Here is a 19456-nt window from a genome sequence, read left to right as displayed (position 1 = left end):
CCTTTTGTGTAATCTCTCCTTTTAAATTAACCCTTTGAATCCAGGTATCATTCTGGTAAACCAGACTGCACTCCCTCCAAGGCCAGCATGTCTTTCCTAAAGTGTGATGTCCAGAACTGCTCACAGTTCTCCAGGTATGGTCCAACCAGGGCTTTTAATAGCTGTAGCTCTACCCTTTTGTATTTTATTCCTTAGATATAAATTCCAGCATTCCATTAGCCATTTTGATTATTTTCCTATTTTTACTTAGTTCTGTTGAAGAGTCATACGGATTTGAAACATTAACTGTGTTCCTCTCCACAGATGCTGCCAGACCTGCTGAGATTTTCCAGGTATTTTTATTTTTGTTTTTGATTATTTTCAGTATCTGTTCATTACATTTTAATCATCTATGTACATGGGCCCCTAAATCTCTTTGAAGCTCCAATGTTTCTAGCTTTTCACCATTTAGAAAATACTCTGCTCTATCCTTTCTAGATCCAAAGCGATGGCCTCACATTTGCAAAGATTGAAATCCATTTGCCACCGATTTGCCTATTCACTAAATCTATTAATATCTCTGCAATTTTATGCTTCCAGCTTACATGCTTACAATGGTGTCCATCATTGCCTCATGCAAAAACTTGGACATGCAGCCCTCTAGTCATTAAAAAGCCTTAACACAAATCCCTGTGGAACACCAATAGTCACATCCTGCTACTTAGAAAACTTGCCCATTATCCCTACTCTGTCTCCTGCCATTTCAGCCAAGTTCCTCACCAGGTCTTGCCTTCAATTCCATGAATTCCATGATGTTCAACTTCAGCTAAGTTTCTTATGAGAGGTTATATCAAATGTCTTCTGGATGTCAAAATAAGTAACATCTATAGACATTCCCCTTTTGTTTGGTCACCTCAACAAAAAATTCCATCAGGTACATCAAGCATGATGTACCCTTCACAAATCCATGCTGGCTCTTCCAGATCAGCTAGAAGTTTCAAGGTGTTCGGTCACTCTATCCTTAATTATAGACTCTCGTAAATTCCTGACAACAGATGTTAAGCCAACTGATCTATAATTCTCTGTATTCACTCTCCCATCTTTGTTAAGTAATGCTATTTTTCACTGTGAGGGAACAGTTCCCAAATCAAGAGAACTTTGAAATATTATAGTTGGAGCATTGCAATGTTTTACCCACTACCTGCTTTGGATATTTGAGTTTAACTGCACATCTGGCTCACGTGCAAAGCATTTGTAACATTCGTGCATAAATTTGAAGGGCATCATTAATTTCTCCATAGTTTCACAGCAAATTATGGCTCATCCTCTGACTTATACTGCCGAACAAAGAAAATTAAAATGGCTGCTACAAGTCACCTGATCACAGGGTTGGCTCTTTGTCCGGGAACTATCCCCAGGAGTTTCAAGAACAAAAGAACTATTTTCTCAGCATCTGGAATTTCACACTTCATATCACAAACCACTTGTGATCAAAGAAAGCAGAGGAAGTGCAGACCAACTGGCTCCCCCATCTGTTCCTATTCAGATGAAGTTACATTGTTTCATAGTTTTGCCATTGTGAGATTTGAACTCTTGATTTTGGAGTTGCAAGCCCAGTACCATAACCACTTGGCTATTTAGGCCCTGGCTCCCCCATCCTGAACTATCAAAAAGCAAGAGACTGAAACTCATTACAATGGAAAATATGCAATTAACCACCTCATCTCTCTCCTAAGAAGAAACAATGAAATTCAGGCCAGAAGCATATAAACTGATTGTTAAGCTGCAATTAATCATTAATGAGCCATGTCATATGACCCAAGCCTCTGGCCTTTTGAAGGGTTTTAACATTACATCTCTGGGTTTCACAGTCTGCTGTTTTAACATCGAACTGGTGAATCAAGAAGCAAGTTCCTCCAAGCTCACCAAAAACTTGCTTATCCAGCCTGGCTGTACTGGAAGATCTTGTACAATTGCCTACAGAACTGACTCAATCTCTGCGTACCTACTTCAGCTTGTGGAGTCAGCACCAACTGAAAAGTGAATACTACAACTCCCTAGTTGAACTCGAACGCCTACATGAAAGAATTCCCCATTGGATTTGAACTCAGGTGAACCAATATCCATTTTTCTGTGGTCCTTGTATTGTAAAACTCCTTTGTTCTATTCTCCTCCCACTGCCCCCACCCTCCCCCAACTTGTGTGTGTGTGTGTGCGTTTTGTACACAGAGTGGTATGTTGCTAGCACTCCTTTTTCCAGGTTTTGTAAGTGTAAAATAAACTAACCTTCTGAGTTAATTCTAATTTGAATTTGCTGTGCATTATTAGTAAAATTGGATCACAAAAAAACCTCAGTTTGGGAAATCACGCCACCACCTATTCTTTAAAAAACTAATACCAAACATCCTCTGCTTGCCATCACGTGGCAAGAAGGAACCAGTGCAGTTTGACTCTCTCTCTCCTGTTCATAAGAATACACTATCCTTCCTCATCTTTCTCAGCGCTCTGCAGCTTTTGACACATTTGGCCACTCTGCCGTCATCAAATGTCTCTCCTCCATCATCCAGCTGATTGGGATTGCCCTTATCTGGTTTTATTCCTAGCTATCCAGTAAAAACTGGAGAATCTCCTGCAATGGGTTCTCTTCACGCCTTGTACTATTAACTGGCGTATCCGAAGGGTCTACCCTTGGCCCCTTCTTTCTCATCTACATGCTCCTCGGCGACATGATCTGGAGATATGACATTAGGTCCTATATATATGTTGACCACACCCAACTCAACCTCATCACTAGCTCTTTTGTCCAATCCACTGCCTCGGTCCTGAGTAAGCTGCAATTGCCTCTAAACATTGGAAACACCGAAGCACTGCCTTCATCCCCTTCCACAAAATCCACTCCCTTGACAAAGGTTTCAAATCCCCATTTTAGTCACTGTATCATAGAATCATACAGTAGAATTGTAGAATAATTATCTTACAGAAGGACGCCATTCCGCGCATCATGTCCATGCCAGCTCCCTGCAAGAACAACTGTTTGTCCCACTCCCCCACCTCTTCCTCATAGCCCAGCAACTTTTCTCTCTTCTGCTGTTTATCCAATTCCCTTTGGAAAGTCACAATTTAATCTGTGTAGTATGATACACCAAACTGCCAGGTAGTGCATTCCTGATCCTAACCACTCACTACATGAAAAAAATTTTTCTTCATGGCACTGTTGCTTCTTTTGCCAGTCACCTTAAATCAGGGCCCTCTGGTCTTGACCCTTCTGCCAATAGGAACAGTTTCTCCCTTACTGTCAAGACCTTTCTCAATTTTGAACACCTCTATCAAATCTTCTCATAACCTTCCTCTTCTATAAGAATAATAATCCTAGCTTCTCCAATCCATCCACATACTGAAGTCTCCCATCCGTGGAACGATTCTCAAAAATCGTTTCTGCATCCTCTCCAAGCTCTCACATCCTTCCTAAAGTGCGGTGCCCAGAATTGAATACAATATCCTAGTGTTTTGTAAGAGTTCACGATAACTTCTTTGCTTTTGTGCTTTATCCCTCTATTTATAAAACCCAAGATCCCATGTACCTTTTCAGCCATTTTCGCAACCCATCTACTACCTTCAACAATTTGTGCTCATATACCCTAAGGTCTCTCTATTCTTGCTGCTCTTTTAGAATTGTACCCTTTTGATTATATTGCCTCTCTTCTTTCTCCCAAAATATATCACTTCACAATTCCCTGTATTAAATTTCATCTGCCACATGTATGCACATTCCACCAATCTACGTGTTCTTCAACTCTTATCACTATCTTTTTCACAGTTCAAAATATTTTCAATTTTTCTGTCACCATCAAATTCTGAAATTGCACCATGCACACCCAAGGCTAGCTGATTAATATACATCAAGAAAATCAGTAATCCTAGTATCGATCGCTGGGAAACTCAGCGGAATTCCTTGCTCTGTTCTGCAAAACAATTCACCACTACTCATGCCCAAATGCTCCTTTCAAGTGAAGCAGTGCTTCACTTGCACTTCCCTCAATTTAGTCTACTGCAATCGCTGCTCCCAATGTGGTCTCCTCTACATTGGAGAGACCAAACATAGACTGGGTGACCGCTTTGCGGAACACCTTTGGTCTGTCTGCAAGCATGACCCAGACCTCCCTGTCGCTTGCCATTTCAACATACCACCCTGGTCTCATGACCACATGTCTGTCCTTGGCCTGCTGCATTGTTCCAGTGAAGCTCAATGCAAACTGGAGGAACAGCACCTCATCTTCCAACTAGGCACTTTACAGTCTTCCAGACTTAATATTGACTTCAACAATTTTAGATCATGAACTCTCTCCTCCATCCCCACCCCCTTTCTGATCCCTCCTTTTCCAATAATTTATAATTTTTTTTACAAATATATTGTCTTTCCCCACCTGTTTTTAAATTTATTTTGATCTATTGCTTCATCTCCACCTTTTAGCCCATTTTGATCCCTTCCCCCCCACCCCTCCCCCACTAGGGCCATCTGCCACTAGCTTGTCCTGCTTGCTACCCTTAATGTCCCCATTAGCACATCCTTTAGATAATATCACCACCGTCAACACCCCTTTGTCCTTTTTGTCTATGACATCTTTGGCAATCTCTTCTTGGCCTCCACCTATCACTGGCCCCCTATCAAGCTCTACCTATCCCACCCCCGCCTCTACCAGTTTATATTTCATCTCATTTCTATATTTCTTGGTTCTGATAAAGGGTCAAACGGACTTGAAACGTCAACTGTATCCCTCTCCGCAGATGCCGTCAGACCTGCTGAGTTTTTCCAGGTATTTTTGTTTTTGTTCTCGATTTCCAGCATCTGCAGTATTTTGCTTTTACCTTTTGGAGGTCTTTGTATCCCACATCAACTGCATTACCCTGATCGATCCTTTAACTCCCTCATCAAAAAATCAGTCAAAAAATTAGTTAAACATGATTTCCTCTTAAATTTGTGTTTGCTTTCCTTAATTAATCCTTAATTTAACATTTGTTCAAGTGACTGTTAATTTTGTCCTGGATTATCATTTCTAAAAGCTTTCCAATCACTGAGGTTAAACTGACTGCTGACAACCTCAGCATTCTATCTGACCTAGAGTTGAGCTTCTGCGTTCTGTCCTCTCCTCCCAAAGGCTGCCTACCTCTACCTTCATAGTAGTACTAATCTTCAATGCTGCCTTGGCCCCCATATGCTGCTGAAACCCCATATGTGATTTTGTTACTTCCAGATGTGACTTTTCCATGCACTCGGCCTGCTTCCCACCTTCCACCCTCCATAAATATAAGTTCATCCAGAACTCTGCTCCCAGTAGCATGCTCATATCAATTCATCCATCACCTCTGTGCTGACCAGGCTACAGTCACTCTTGAACCTCACCCATCCTCATCTTTGTAACCTCTTCCACCCCTACAATCCTCCAAGATATCTCTGCTTCTTTGAGTGGCCATGTATACATCCACCATTCCCTTCATTCCACCACTGGCAATGGTGCAATCATTTATGCCCCAAGCTCTGAAGTTCCCTAAATCTTTCTGCTTCTCTATTTCCCTCTCATCCTCCTCAAAGACTTCCTTAAAACCTCTCTTTGTTTAAGTTTTAAGTCATCTCTCCAAATTTCACCTTCTTTGGCTTGCTGTTAATATTTGTCCAATTATACTGCGAAATGGCTTGAGATGGTTTCTAATGTTAAACGCAATATATTAAGTATTAGTTCATTTCATCAATGTACATACATCGCACTAGATTTCAATCTTATTTGCAAATAATTATTGAGGTCAGAGGACATAACAGCACCATGGGTGTTCCTAGAACACATGGACTGCAGTGATTCAAGGTGGCAGCACACCACCACCTTCTCAAGGGCAATTAGGAATGGGCAATAAATGCTGGCCTAGCCAGCAATGCCCACATCCCATGAATGAATTAAAACATAATGAATAATTAAGTATAATTTGAATATATAGTTTAACAAATTAGTAAACAGAGTGTAGTGGCAGCAAACAGTCTAAATAAGACAAGTCATGTTGCAAGGTCAACAGGATTTTGTACGCCATTGGATAAATATTTTAAATTAGTGCATGGTTCTGACTGGAGAAATATTTATTTTTATTGTTGATGCAGATTAAATACTCCAACATAGTTTTAGATTGAAGGACAGAAGTATTTTTTCTTGAACTGCATACATTCTGCAAGGACCTTCATGTCTACAATACATTCATAAACTTTATTTAATTAAATAAACAATCATGTTTAATGTTTCTAATGCCAAACCAATACTTGTAAACAATCAATAGAATATCAAAATAATGACCAACACAGAAAACTGTAATATACCGCAGGTGCCATTTTGGAATTCCTGTCAGAAAGAAACTGGCAATAGCTGTCTAATTACTTTCCAGCTCCAATACTATAAGAAGCTATTGTACCATATCTGGCAATGAAAGTGACTAGACATGATATATAGTTAAAAATTGATTTTTGTTGAAATGTAGAAGATTATAAAAATTACTCAGAACAATATCCTTAGGTCCAATTCAATCTTGAGCACTTTTATAACCTCAACTGCTTTAGCTTTATCAATTGCGAATGAGAACAAAAGGACAGGAATATAAATCTGCAGATACGTTTAAAGCATAGTAAATAAAACTTACTGAAATCAACTATGAAATCCATAGGCCAGTTTCAGCAAGAACGTCACAGAAAGTCATCAAAATCGTTTATGCTGTGCTTGGTGCATACTTAGAATGAATTGGAAAATTAAACCTGTGTCAAAAAACTTACAAAACTAATTTTAAAAAGTTGGAAGTATTGTGATGGGTTTTATGTTAAACAGCAATATCTGTGGCAGATATAGATTGGCAACATAACGTAGTCACTCCTGCACTAGGTCATTATCCAAGCTTTTTCATTCTCCGAAGAGGAATCGTGTGCTTAGAGACATAGTACAGAGAGATTGAGATTTTCCAATCCATTTAGAAAGAAATAAACAGAAGGTTCCCCATCTCTTTTCTCGGGTATTTTCTCCTCCCTAGGGAGTGACTCTTTACTGAGGCCTTATTCCACAGATGCCAGGTGTCCTTTAGCAACCATATCCAAATTGCCATTATTCAATTTATGACTGGTGCTGGGCTATTTGATCATAGCAGGGTGGGGGAAAGGTGACCTCTAGCATGTTGTCATCTAAAGTTCAGACATGCACATTTTCATCAGTGGTCACTGGCCAGTGATCAAGACAGAGTTCTGGTTTCATTTCCCCTCTGTAACCTGAGGTGTTAGCTGCAAGGGGGTGAGGAGTGGGAGGCTATTTGTATTTGTTAAACTGAGATCAACTAACATAGCACAGGTAGTGAATCTACAATCTTCCAAGGCAGTTTGGTTTAGTTGCTGACAGGATTCAGAGGCTACGGGGGAACATGAAGTTTTTTTTTTTTTACATCCAGCATTCAAAAGTTCATAACATAATGTAGTTACACTAGGATTTCAGAAAAGCATAAAGACAAACATGTGAAATTTTCAAACTTTAATCTGTGAAAACCAACCCGCTGTACAATCGCAGAATTGTTCTTCCAAATTTAGATGTGCCTAAAGAGAGGTTTTAGTTATATAACCCTACCAGTGCTGCATCGCTGAACCTCATAGCATATTCAAATCTAGCTCTTTATACAAACTTCATAGATCCAAAATTAGGATCTACATTTTATCATCAGATAAAGAATATCGGATTCATTTATGTAAATATGAGGGAACCACTGTGTTGAACCATGAATGAAAGCCTAGTCTGTTGTGCCAATGGATATGTGCTTCCCAGCAAAAATAAAAGTTTAACAGCACATGGACATATTCTACCTATACAATATATTGTGCCAAGACAAGGCAGCAACCACCACTGCCATCTCCCTCTTATCCACACCAACTTGCTGTGGTGAACAAATTGAGCCCTTAATCGGCCAAGTGTGTACTACCATTTTTCTGAAAAGAATAGCAGCGCCTTTATGCTACTTACCTAGTTAGAACAAGAATACCGACCATTGTGGTCACGAATATTTTCAAAATGAAAAATTTTCATGGAAAAAATAAATAAGATTGTTTCCACTTTAATTATGTAAATATTTGCTCTTCCTCACTTCAAAGATATGTTTGAATGTCATTTAATTTCTGTAAAAATGTGCTTTTTTTAATCACACTTATAAACTTGAAAGAACTAAAAAACGTAGACATTAATCCCTCAAACAGTTAATTTTCACAGCAACAGCCTTTGGAAACCCTCTTTAGGAAATTAATGCTTTGCCAAAATAAACTCAGTTTAAATAATGAAGAATTATTAATAAAGCCAGCATCACTAAAACAAACATTACAGCTTTAAAACTTGTACCTCAGCAACAACCATGCAGATTCTGGCAGTCAGGCCTCATGCAAGTTGACAGTAGAGTTAACACCTTCCTAAATTAATTTCCTTTGGATATGCATTGATTTCACCTTAAGATAATGAGAAAGTTCGCAATATACATTCTTTAACAATATTCACGTTCTTCCTCCTTTTATATCCTCAATTGCCTGGAAAATTTAAGACTAGTTACAAGTTTCACCTGACTGGAGGTCCATGCCTAAAGCCTCCAGCAACCTGAGTTTTGACTGCAACTCTTCTCCCAAATATGAAATGAATACATGTCCAACATTAAGCTAAGGGCCAAGGACCAGGATTCTGATTAATCCAAGTGAACATAACAATGTCTTTACAAGTTCCCAAACTACGCTTCTTTATTCACACTCAGCTTCTGCTACCAGATTGTGTGTTATGATATGGTATTTACCAGGCTGATCAAATCCACAAGGGAAACTTGGCCACGCTATCACAATGATTTTGCAATTTATTTATTACAAGGAAGCTTGTGCACTGAAGTCAGAAGTAATGAGTCCACTACCACCTTTAGAAATTTTAAAGATTAAATTAAAACATGCATTAATAAAAAAAGAAAACCTTAAACACACTCAAGATTACCGTTACACAATTATAACAGTTCCCAAAATTTCTACTTAACCAGACTTCCAACTACACACCAGCTTTAAGGCAACAGTCCAAATAGATTCCAAATTTATTAAGTCATCCAGCAATATTACCACAAGCACCCAATGGACAATGGACTTCCAAAGGCTTTTAACACAACGTGAGTTACTGGAACAGCAAAACTTCTTCAGTGTGGCTGGAGGCTATTCCCCAAGTCTATTTCGCAGAGTCACCTTTCAAGATCTCACACAGCCTTCCATCCTTCTTTAAATATATTTCTCCCTTTTTGATCTGTAAATCCCATTGTTTCAACTTGTCTTTATAAGTTACTTTTCCCAGAATGTAAAAATCTTTCATGTTATCATTACGGCCAGCAGTTTTGGGAAAAATCAACGTAATAACCTTGCTTTATTTATCTTGCCAGTTGTAAACATTTCCATGTCCATTTAAAAATCAAACATTTCTCTACATATCTAAAAATACAAATTTCATTCACACCGTCTCTGCTGATACCTCACCTTAGCTTACTCTTCCCCATTTCAAATACCTACTTTACACCTCACTACTTTGATAATCTAAACCTTGCAGTCTAGCCGTCTCTAATTTAATTAAATTAGACATGCACACACTTTAAAGTATCCCACAATGATATTATAAAAATGTTAGTTTCTTGACGATTGCAAATCACCTTCAGCTAACACCAAGAATAAAAGCTAAAAAAAATATTTTTTTCAAACTATATTCAGTAAAGGAATGTGTATTTTAATGCAGACCAGTAACATTGTCAACTTTTGCATCTGCTGCCTATATTTGAGTCCTTTTTGGACATTAATAAATAGAAACATTGATATTTTAACCACTTATTATGAAAGCTGTTAATTTTATAATCAGCCTTGATAATTATATAGCTCCAACAGTTAGGTACATAAACAAATCCATTCAATACAAGACAAAATGAGAGTTACTGACAGCACAAAGCATTTGTGACGTGCAGGCATAAGTGTCGCGACTAAAACTAGGCATAAAGAGAAAAATATAATAGGAAGGATTTAAATAACATATCAAAAGAAAGATATACAGTTCAAACCCAGAGATAACCATTAAAAGTCTAAAAAAGCAAAATTTGATCACTGAAGGTAAAATAAATTTATGCAGGGAGCAAGAGAGAATATCTTTCCTTAAATGGTTAAAGGAATTCATTCCATGGATGTAAAGCGAGAACACTCTGCAGGATCGTGGCCCTTTTAGAATCAGCCAAAAATATCACAAGTTAAAATTTAACTGAAGGAATATTTTTTCCCTATACTTAGGCATAAACACATGCAATACAACTGCTTTCCAGAACACTGAATCCAGGCTCAGCTGAACAAACAGCCAATCAGTGCACTGAATATGGTCAGCTCAAACACACTTCCAAACAGTGAAATGAATGTGAATATGCTTGCAATGTTCAAATGTGATAGTGTAGATTGGAACACCAAAGGCAGGAAAAATGGCAGGTGAGGGTACAAGTCGTGTGAACAAGTTTCTTCTCCCCAGGTACTGTTCCCTATAAATCACCATCATTCCTTCAAATTAAAAAAAATGCACCCTCAGCCCCTCTGCCTATGCAAAGTACCACCCCATCTCCAAAGCCTCCCTTTCCTCTACCAAATCCATAAACATAGTCTCATGTCCCATTTCACTGGTCTGAATCTTGCCCTTTTGCCACGGCACTGAAACTGGCTTAAATCAAAGTCAAATCTTGGCACATTTGCACTCTTCAACCGCTTGAGTTTCAGACGTCGTCAACTACATCATCCTCCTTCAAAACCTCTCCTCCATTATCCAGCTCAGTGGAACTTCCTCACTTGTTTGCATTCTTACCCTATTCAATCATAGCTAGTACAAATGTAGCATTGGCTGCTCTTTCCATCCCTCCACATTACCCTGATATACCTTTGTCCTCCTTATTTACATGCTTCCCATTGGAAAACCAAAACATGGGGTCAGGCTGCACATCCATGTTGACAACGCTCAGTTCTACCTCTTCACCACCTCTTTCAACCCTCCCACTGTCTGTAATCAGATTGCTGGTTTGACATCCAGTTTTCGGCGAGATGCAATTTCCTCCAGAGGAAAATTAGCCTCAATAACCCTGAAAGGCTAATTTGGAATGTAAATTTCTCAATTATGTTAAATAATTCACACATTTAAGGTATATAATGTTTAAATATTTCAGCTTCCAACTTAATCCCATGTGTATGTCTCAGTCATTTATTATGTTCTCTATAAAGTTTTAATTAATACTGAAAAATTCAGTGCATTTCACTTCCTGGTTTGCCGTTTGTGAGAATACTTGAGTGGTGAGAATGTAGAACTCACGACCACAGTGGTTGAAGCGAATAGTATAGATGTATTTAAGTGAAAGCTAGACAAGCACATAAGGGAGAAGGAAATAGAGAGTTATAATGATTTAGATGAAGAAAGATGGGAGGAGACTTGAATGGAGCATAAACTAGTTGGATTGAATGTCCTATTTCATGCCATATAACCTATGTAATCCTACGTATGTATACAATTGGTTTCTTATCCTTCTTGATAACCACATTGCTACTGGACTCCTGGAGATCCCTTGACTTAGCGTCAGATTCAAACTGACATCAGGAAAGAGGAAACCTACACCATAGAGATTGTCAGATCTTTTGGGCAGCAAACACTGGTTTGCCATTGACCATGAAATCAGGGTAATTTTCCCTGTGGCATTAACAATCTGTAGAAAAATTATTTCCTGCAAAATAGGCTCACCATTTCAGGTGAACCGATAACCACTTTGGTGAACCAATACAATTTTAGGAGGAGGAATACCACAAAGTAAATAATGAAGTACAATGGGAAAAAGAATAGAACCAATATGTACTATAAAGTTGCTCACCTAATGCTTCGTATGCATTTCCACTGTAAAAGTGTTTGTCTTTTTCAGTGTGAAAAGGAAATTCTCTAGCCAAGCAATAGGAATCCCTGAACAGGAATCATTTTACTTCTAACAGAAGGCAATAACAAAAATAGTCAGTCTTAGTGAAACCTCCCAAAGTATACATAAATCAAAAATCGCCAGAATCTCAATCTGTGACTAAAGTCCTGGCATTCCAGTTTCTCTAACTACAAAATCAAGAAGGAATTAAATTGTTGATTTTTAAAAAAGGACCAAAATTCCACTGCCAGTGTTACTTCAGAGCAGGAGTAAGTTTTTTTTTAAGAAAAGCAGACACACAGGCTCACTCAGTACTGGGACTGCTAGTTTAGTCGATTTTCTGAACAGATCCATTCTCAGGAAATCAGCTGATCTGCATAGTCCAATGTTGTGTGTTTGTGCACCCACTGAAACACTTCGTAGCAGTCGAGTATTAAATTCATGTTAACAGTACTACTCCTCCTCCTCCACAATTTCCACATCCCCCCCTCGCCCCCAACACAAACCCAGCTCATCAATTAGTTCCTGGGTCTGGTGTTAAATTAGAGCTAGCTGCCAGCCTCTGGATACTGCAACATTGAGCTCCTGACAAATATCGTAGAGGTTTGATGTGAGGGTTGAGCAAAGCAAGATTTCAGAGTTGTGAAATGTTTTTAATTATTACTGTCCAATGAGTTTGATTCCATGGCAGTCAATGGCTGCTTTGGTGCAAACAGCAAAGAAACTGATCAATATTACTCTAGATATAAACTCGCCAAATCCCCACTCCAACCTAGTCTGCCTTTATTGGCATTGGCCCAGAGATTTTCTTGTCAAGTCAACACACATTTACCAGGTACTAACAAGATGGCTAGAAAATATTTTAAACAGTGCAATCATATAATTACTATTAGTTAATTAGTTTACTTAAAAGCATAGTTTACATCTGAATTATGGTTTCAGTACTAATACTCCAATACAGATTTTCCAAAGGTTAAATGAAACATCACTGATTTTCAGCTCTGCCAAAGCTGATCTCTCACTGGCAGCAATGCTTTTCCTTGCTCGACATCCAGCAATGTACTTCAATTCAAATGCTCAAATAACCAACATTCACATTTAATAGGATAAACTGCAAACTGGGAAGATATCTTTTTCTTTCTCTAATTGCAGATAGCACTCTGTTACAAATATTAAACTCAAGCAGATTACTATTACATAATATCCATTATATCCTGGTATTTCTTCAGTTGAAATTAGAAATATTAAAACTGCAACTTTTGATGCTGCATTTTGGAAAATTAAACTTTGTATCCCCACATCAGGCTTTGCTTTAGAAGTAGTGGTAAGAAGCCCGGATTCTGGCTCAACTTCAGAACCTATTTTAGCAAAATAAATCAAACTTAATAACTGTGGACAGGAATGAAGTAAACAAACTCATCAAGTTTCTCAGCAAATTTTGACTCAGGGTTGTTGCATCTCTTCTGTTTGAACCACCCACACCAAACCCAAGCCTGTAAAGATGCCTCTCAACTCTGTCAACAGAGAAGTTTGTTACCAGTCAGTGGGCTCAGTTGTTCCTATAATACTGTTCTGTGGAAATTTTGAAGTCTTTTCCTTTAGGTCAAATACTTCATTTTTATCTTTGGCAGGGCAATATTTTTGGATTAGTGCAATTAATACATTCAAGATCACAGTAAACACAGGTTTTGATGTAATATAAATTAAAAACAAAAAACTAAAATTTCAAGAATTTAATTTTCTAAAATCATATATATAAAAATCCACCAACACACACACTTGTTGGTCCTTCATTTCATTGCACATGAGGATTGGACAAAGTGGAGTCTTCTGGTATAAAGATGTAGCCTACAAGGGTAATTGGACCAAGGAATGCAGACATAGTTCAGTTACAATTTTAATATCAAACATTCTGTCATTCTTCAGGGCAAGTTGGAAAATAGAATAAAGTTGGTTGCACACAATAGATTCTCTTCATGAAAAATTGAGGCACTATACAGGTGTAATTACAGTGCAACAAATTTACAGATTAGTCCCATTATAAAAATGTAAATAAAGGAATAAGAAAGAAAAAGAACTTTAATTTATATGAGTGCAGGATGTCCCAAAGCACTTCATAACCAACAAAGAGCTGCTTTTTATTTCTGCCACCAAATATGCCTTGCTCTCACAATGACCAGTTCTGGTAACACAAAAACATGTCTGGCTATAGGTCTAAAAGCAAAAACGGTGCTTACCTATTGAACTTGGCTGGTAAAGCACCTCTCCCAGAGCAAATGTTCCCCATTCTGTTTTCGGCCAGATTTGCATTGGGATGCTGGCACACTTCCCAGGCTTGAGCTACTGTTGTAAAAGGCGGAACAAAGCTGAAGATGGGTTTCTGATCGCTGCTGGCTTGCATCGGTTCTGTGCTGAACAGATAAACGGGCTCCTTGACTGCACCATGGGCTCCAACTGCCCCATTGGCAGCTCTGCAGTAACCCCTGCTGGCTTGCTCCTGTTTGATGACTCCAGGAGTGACCAATTCGATGTAGCTCTCCTGTTCTTGTTTTACCTCCATGGGGGCAGTGGTTGCAGCTGGCATAGGGGCCCAAATATTCTGCTTGCTCTCAGTAGGTTTACTTTCTGGAGTTGGCCAGGGAGCAGTACACTCTTCAACTGGCTGCAGATCCACCAGGCTGTCCTTGAGCAGGGCAGGCTCGGAGGACAGAGGTGACAACAAACCCGACTCATCATCTCCACAGAAAGTGGTCAGGCTCCAGGGACTGCCTTGCTGCTTTTCCTCCCTCAGAGAAGGGAAGAACTCTAGATCAGGCAGAAAATCCACTGAGCCGCCATCCTCGAGGACCCCCAGGAGATCATCCTCACAGCCACTTGGGTACAGTCCAACATCTGGGTCACTCTTTACTCTATTCCCTGCATCCTGCAACTCATTCAGGGCAGCGAGGCTCTGCTCCAACTCAGACAGGTCACTGGCTGCATGGGAACGGTGCTCCGGTTGGCCACTAGCTCCATTTGTGATCCCAACTCCATCCAGCTTGTTACTATTGTTGCTGTCATGTGGTTGGAACTGCATTATGGACCCAGGCTTTGTTGTCACCATCTCCCCACCTTCTGTTATTCCTTCACAGTCTCTCAGATTGCCACTCCCTTCACTTAACCCAGCAACCACATTCCAGATTTGTTTTCCTGGTTTCATATTCTCATCCTCTGCCAAATTTGCCATCACTGAGCTGGGCACTCACAGAACAACCTGCAACAAAGAAAATGACATTTCAGCCAGAATGCTTAACATCACAAAATAAACCTGAGAAATGAAATGAGCATAAGCAATCAGCATTTTGCAAGAGATTTCAAATTTCTCCAGTCTGTTTCAAACATGCACGCCTATCTCTGACTTAAATCTAATTTCCCATTAATCACCAAGCAGCCTGAAACTCAATAACACAATTCCATTCCATCTGCTTTAACCTCTTATTAGGCACAGAACTGAATCTCCCCTGCCACAGCAGTAAAATTGCCTTTAATCAAGCAATATTCTCTGCAAATGTGATTGTAATGTATTTTCCCTCCTTGACCCCTCTACAGCCCCTGCACGGTTACCTCTAGAATCCCCCAAGATTCTATCCCTGGGAGCCTGTGCTTCCTCATTTACATGCTGTCCATCAGCAATATCACCCAAAGCCATGGAGCCAACTCCCACATGCATGTCGGCCACATTTAAACAATTAAAACCTTAACGTGTATTTCTTACTGCAATATTGGAGAATCGAAATCCAAGTGCAATATAACCAAGATCTAATTTACATAATAAATTATTGAACACCTCTTCCCAACTATGTTTTCCATCTTGTGACCAGCTTGGTCTATCCATACAGCATGGAGAACACAGTGCATCTCAGCACACAACAGAAAGAAATCTGACTAGATTAATTTTTAATTATATAATTAGGTTTCAAACCTCTTCTAAATCCCCAATCAAAGCAAAGTGTTGGTAGAATACTGGACTGACCCAGCAATGATATTAATGAACAACCTGGATGAAGACCTTCAAGTCCAAATTGCTTTGGATACCTATTCAACGCTAAGTTTTTACTACTGAACTTATATGTCACTGTGTCAGTCAACTGCAGTAGGAAACAATACTGTGGTTAATTTAGGCTATAATGTTTCTTAATTCTGCTTGCTTTTCTATGCTATCTACTATTCCATATCTTGCAGATAGTCTACAGGCAGATATAGGGACTAAAACATTTACCTATAGATATTGCAATTTTTTTCCCATCATCTATTGGTGTCCTCCAACTTTAAAAAAAGTCCCCTATGCTCCCATTCTATCTGTATGTTGTAATCTCCTTACCGATGCCTGTCTTACTGTGATTATATTTCTATGTACCACCTACATTTGCATTTCCTAACAAGACACTTTTGTCTAGCTCTTTTTGCTTTAATAGGCAACTGGGACCATAACCAAACAAATGAGAATAAAACATTACTGAAAAAAACTAGTTCTCTAGAGAAACATACAGCATTTTTAATGAATTTTAAAAACAAACCTACAGAAAGCACAGCTATCAACAGTGAGAAAACCCCATAACTTCAATTTAGCCACTGTTAAAAATAACAAAATATTGAAATGATAAAACTCTAAAATGAACAGATCAGGAAACCTCGATATTTGAAAGTAGATACGCTATCGAGGAGGGCTTCCAGCTCAGGTGTTCACTTTCTGCTATCCCCACATCTCATTCAATTCGTGTATTGTACATATTCTGCCTGGAGACTCAGTCCTTGAATTGAACTTTGATCACAAAGAAATTTAGAGTGATTTTCACAGCCAACGTTCAGGAAACGCTGCCTACAGTACAAGGACGATTTCAAAGTTTGACAGAAGACTCTGTGGCTCAAATGCTACCAGCAGCTCTGTTCCTGGCACCTGTAGCACTAACAATCATGCACACATTAAATGACAAAACTCGGCGGCGGGGTGGGTGAAATCAGACACTGCCAAGTAAGGCACAATCCAAAACGAAAACAAAAACACTTGGTAAAACTCAGCAGGTCTGGCAGCATCCACGGAGAGCAACACAGTCAACGTTTCGAGTCCGATTGACCCTTCAACAGAACTAGGGAAGGGTCATTTGGACTCGAAACGTTAACTGTGCTCCTCTCCGTGGATGCTGCCAGACCTGCTGAGTTTTTCCAGGTATTTTTGTTTTGGATTTCCAGCATCTGCAGTTGTTTGCTTTTATGGCATAAGCCAAAATTGCCTCGGGGGGGGGGGGGGAGACTGGTTAGCTCAGTAACTGTCTGTCTCTCTCTATAAACTTTATGAATTGGTATCCAGCTTATTTCACCAGCTTGTGAAACATCTGCCTACACTCTTCTCGGTGTCAGGTTTTGATCCACAGTCTTTGGATGCACTGGCAAGCTAAGGGGCCGTCACTGAGGAGGGAGCCCCTACCCCCTCTAATTGGGTCGAGGCTCTAGAGGCAGACTCCAGGAACAGATCGGTGTGAAACTTTTCAGCAGCTTGTATTTCTAAACCACCTCTTGCCCCGCCCACACCCCCCCCCACCCCCCCCCACATCCCCACCCCCCTCGGCTGGGCCGGAGCCTGGGCCGCTCCCCCTCGATCGCAGCCTCCGAGCCGAGTGACAGCCAGACCTGCTGCGCCCGACGAAGTTGCACCCACTCTGCTGGCTGCTTCCCCTTCCCCACCTCATGACGCCGCAGTGATCTTCAGTCTCCGCGCCGCTCGCCTTTCCTTCCCGATCTTAAAATGACCCCCGTCAGCTGCCGCTCGGCCGGAGAGACGGATGGACGAGCCTCCGCAGCGCGGCCACGCAACACGCCACCGTGCGCACTCCCGCCGTGCCGCGCCCCCACCCCTATCCGCCCAGCCAATCATTAAGCACGCCCCGATGCGGAACCACCGGCCCCGGTGACGTCAGCACGTAGGCGGCCCTGACTTAAAGCTGATTTCCCCACCAAAACAAAACACAAACAAGTCAAGATGTTAGATATTTAATTTTAAAAATGCATACGTTCGAAGAGCTGATTTTCATGCAGAATTAGTAAAATAATTGGGATAGCAACAGATTAAAGTTGGACACTCCAAAATACTGACATGTCAAACTTTGTCCTGGAGCAACACCACTTTAAGACATGTATCCATGTAACTGCCCAGGATTTTTTTATTAAATACATTCGTAATGTCAAATTTTCACCGTCTCCGCTCTTATCTTATCCCCCGCCCATTTAGTGTAGTTCCCATGCTATTTGTTGTAAGTTTTTGCTCGATCTCTATGTCAGCGAGTTGGAGGTGGGAGGTGGGGGGCGGGGGGAAATGAGTGTTTGCGAGACGTGTACGCCCAGGATCCAAAGGTTTTAAAGATAAAGATCGAATCTCGAGTGGCCGAAAGGGAGGCGGGAAAGCAAACGAGAAAAGGGGAGAGAGAGAGAGAAAAAAACACTTCCGTTCTGTTTGTAACAATCAAAATAAATAATCCTTGTCAATAACTCAATCTGAGTTGAGGCCTCCACGCCCCGTCGCGTAAAATAGATCCGACCCCCTTCAGGAGGAAATGGCAATACACACACACACACACACACACATATATGTGTGTGTGTATGTGTCTGTGTGTGTATATATATATATACACACACATACACACAATAATCATTTATTAAGAAATATGACCCCAAGCGGGTGTGCAACAGTTTAGTGTCGGGTCAGCTGTCACGCAGCCGCCGTTTTGATTTACTTCGCATCGTTTCGCGCGATACTGATTTGCAACTTACGTCCACAAACATTCGGTGCTGCTGCTGCGCTATAAAATCCGCAGTGAGAGAAAAAAAGGAGCTGTGTCTGAGAATTAATCCCCTTCGACAGGATCCTGAAACCTCTTTGAGCAGCAGCAGCAAGGCAGGCAAGCAGGCACTGACTGAAGTTGTGCGGACAGCTCTCTCTCTCTCTCTCTCTCTGCATTCAGCTGCCCTGGACTGTAGGTGGAGCACTCAGGCAAATTTGCTGCAAATCATTTTGTAACTCCCAATGCAAAATGTCACTTTGCACTCCATGAAAATATATACTTACTTTCTGCCCTTTGGCACTGTTGAATTTCCCCCCACATTCAGAAACCCTTCAACACGACATTCGCGCGTCTTTTTTTCAGGTTGCTGATTAAGTGAACATCACTTGTAACTGGTTCATGGCAACGTAAAAGTGAATTGCATCAGAAAATGTGCTAATAAACCTGTCTGCTAGCTCCATGTTCCAGTTTCTCTTCTGTCGATCTTCTGTCCTGCCTCAGTCGCCTTCTCGCGCCTTTTCTTTTGGGTAACTAAATATGGCATGTTATAGTGAAGAAAGGAGGCACCGATTGTTACAAACAGCATTTGGGGTGGTGGTTGTGGGGGGATTGTGGTCTTCCGTGCCTCTCTTTCCAACTTAATTTCCCTATCTAACTATTCAGCCATTCACCCTACCTCT

At 40.3% G+C, this 19456-nt stretch overlaps 1 protein-coding gene across 2 annotated transcripts in view; it reads right to left on the bottom strand.

Annotated features, from left to right (window-relative positions):
• Positions 1–18921, bottom strand: part of LOC121281349 (glucocorticoid receptor-like) — a 155324-nt gene extending 136403 nt beyond the window's left edge. The window contains exons 1-2 of one of the 2 annotated variants that reach the window (XM_041194265.1): positions 18766–18921; positions 14199–15214 (exon numbers count right to left, since the gene is read on the bottom strand). In XM_041194265.1, coding sequence (XP_041050199.1) covers positions 14199–15187 — 989 coding nt within the window. In that variant the 5' untranslated portion in view covers positions 15188–15214; positions 18766–18921. Of the gene's footprint in view, positions 1–14198; positions 15215–17682; positions 17823–18765 lie in introns of those variants that run through there. The other variant, XM_041194264.1, reaches the window with a different exon arrangement.
• Between the last annotated feature and the right edge of the window lie 535 nt (positions 18922–19456).

Source organism: Carcharodon carcharias, chromosome 8, assembly GCF_017639515.1.
Source record: "Carcharodon carcharias isolate sCarCar2 chromosome 8, sCarCar2.pri, whole genome shotgun sequence".
NCBI lineage: Eukaryota > Metazoa > Chordata > Chondrichthyes > Lamniformes > Lamnidae > Carcharodon > Carcharodon carcharias.
The sequence above is the reverse complement of the archived record's forward strand: the minus strand, read 5'-3'. Positions and strand labels throughout refer to the sequence as shown.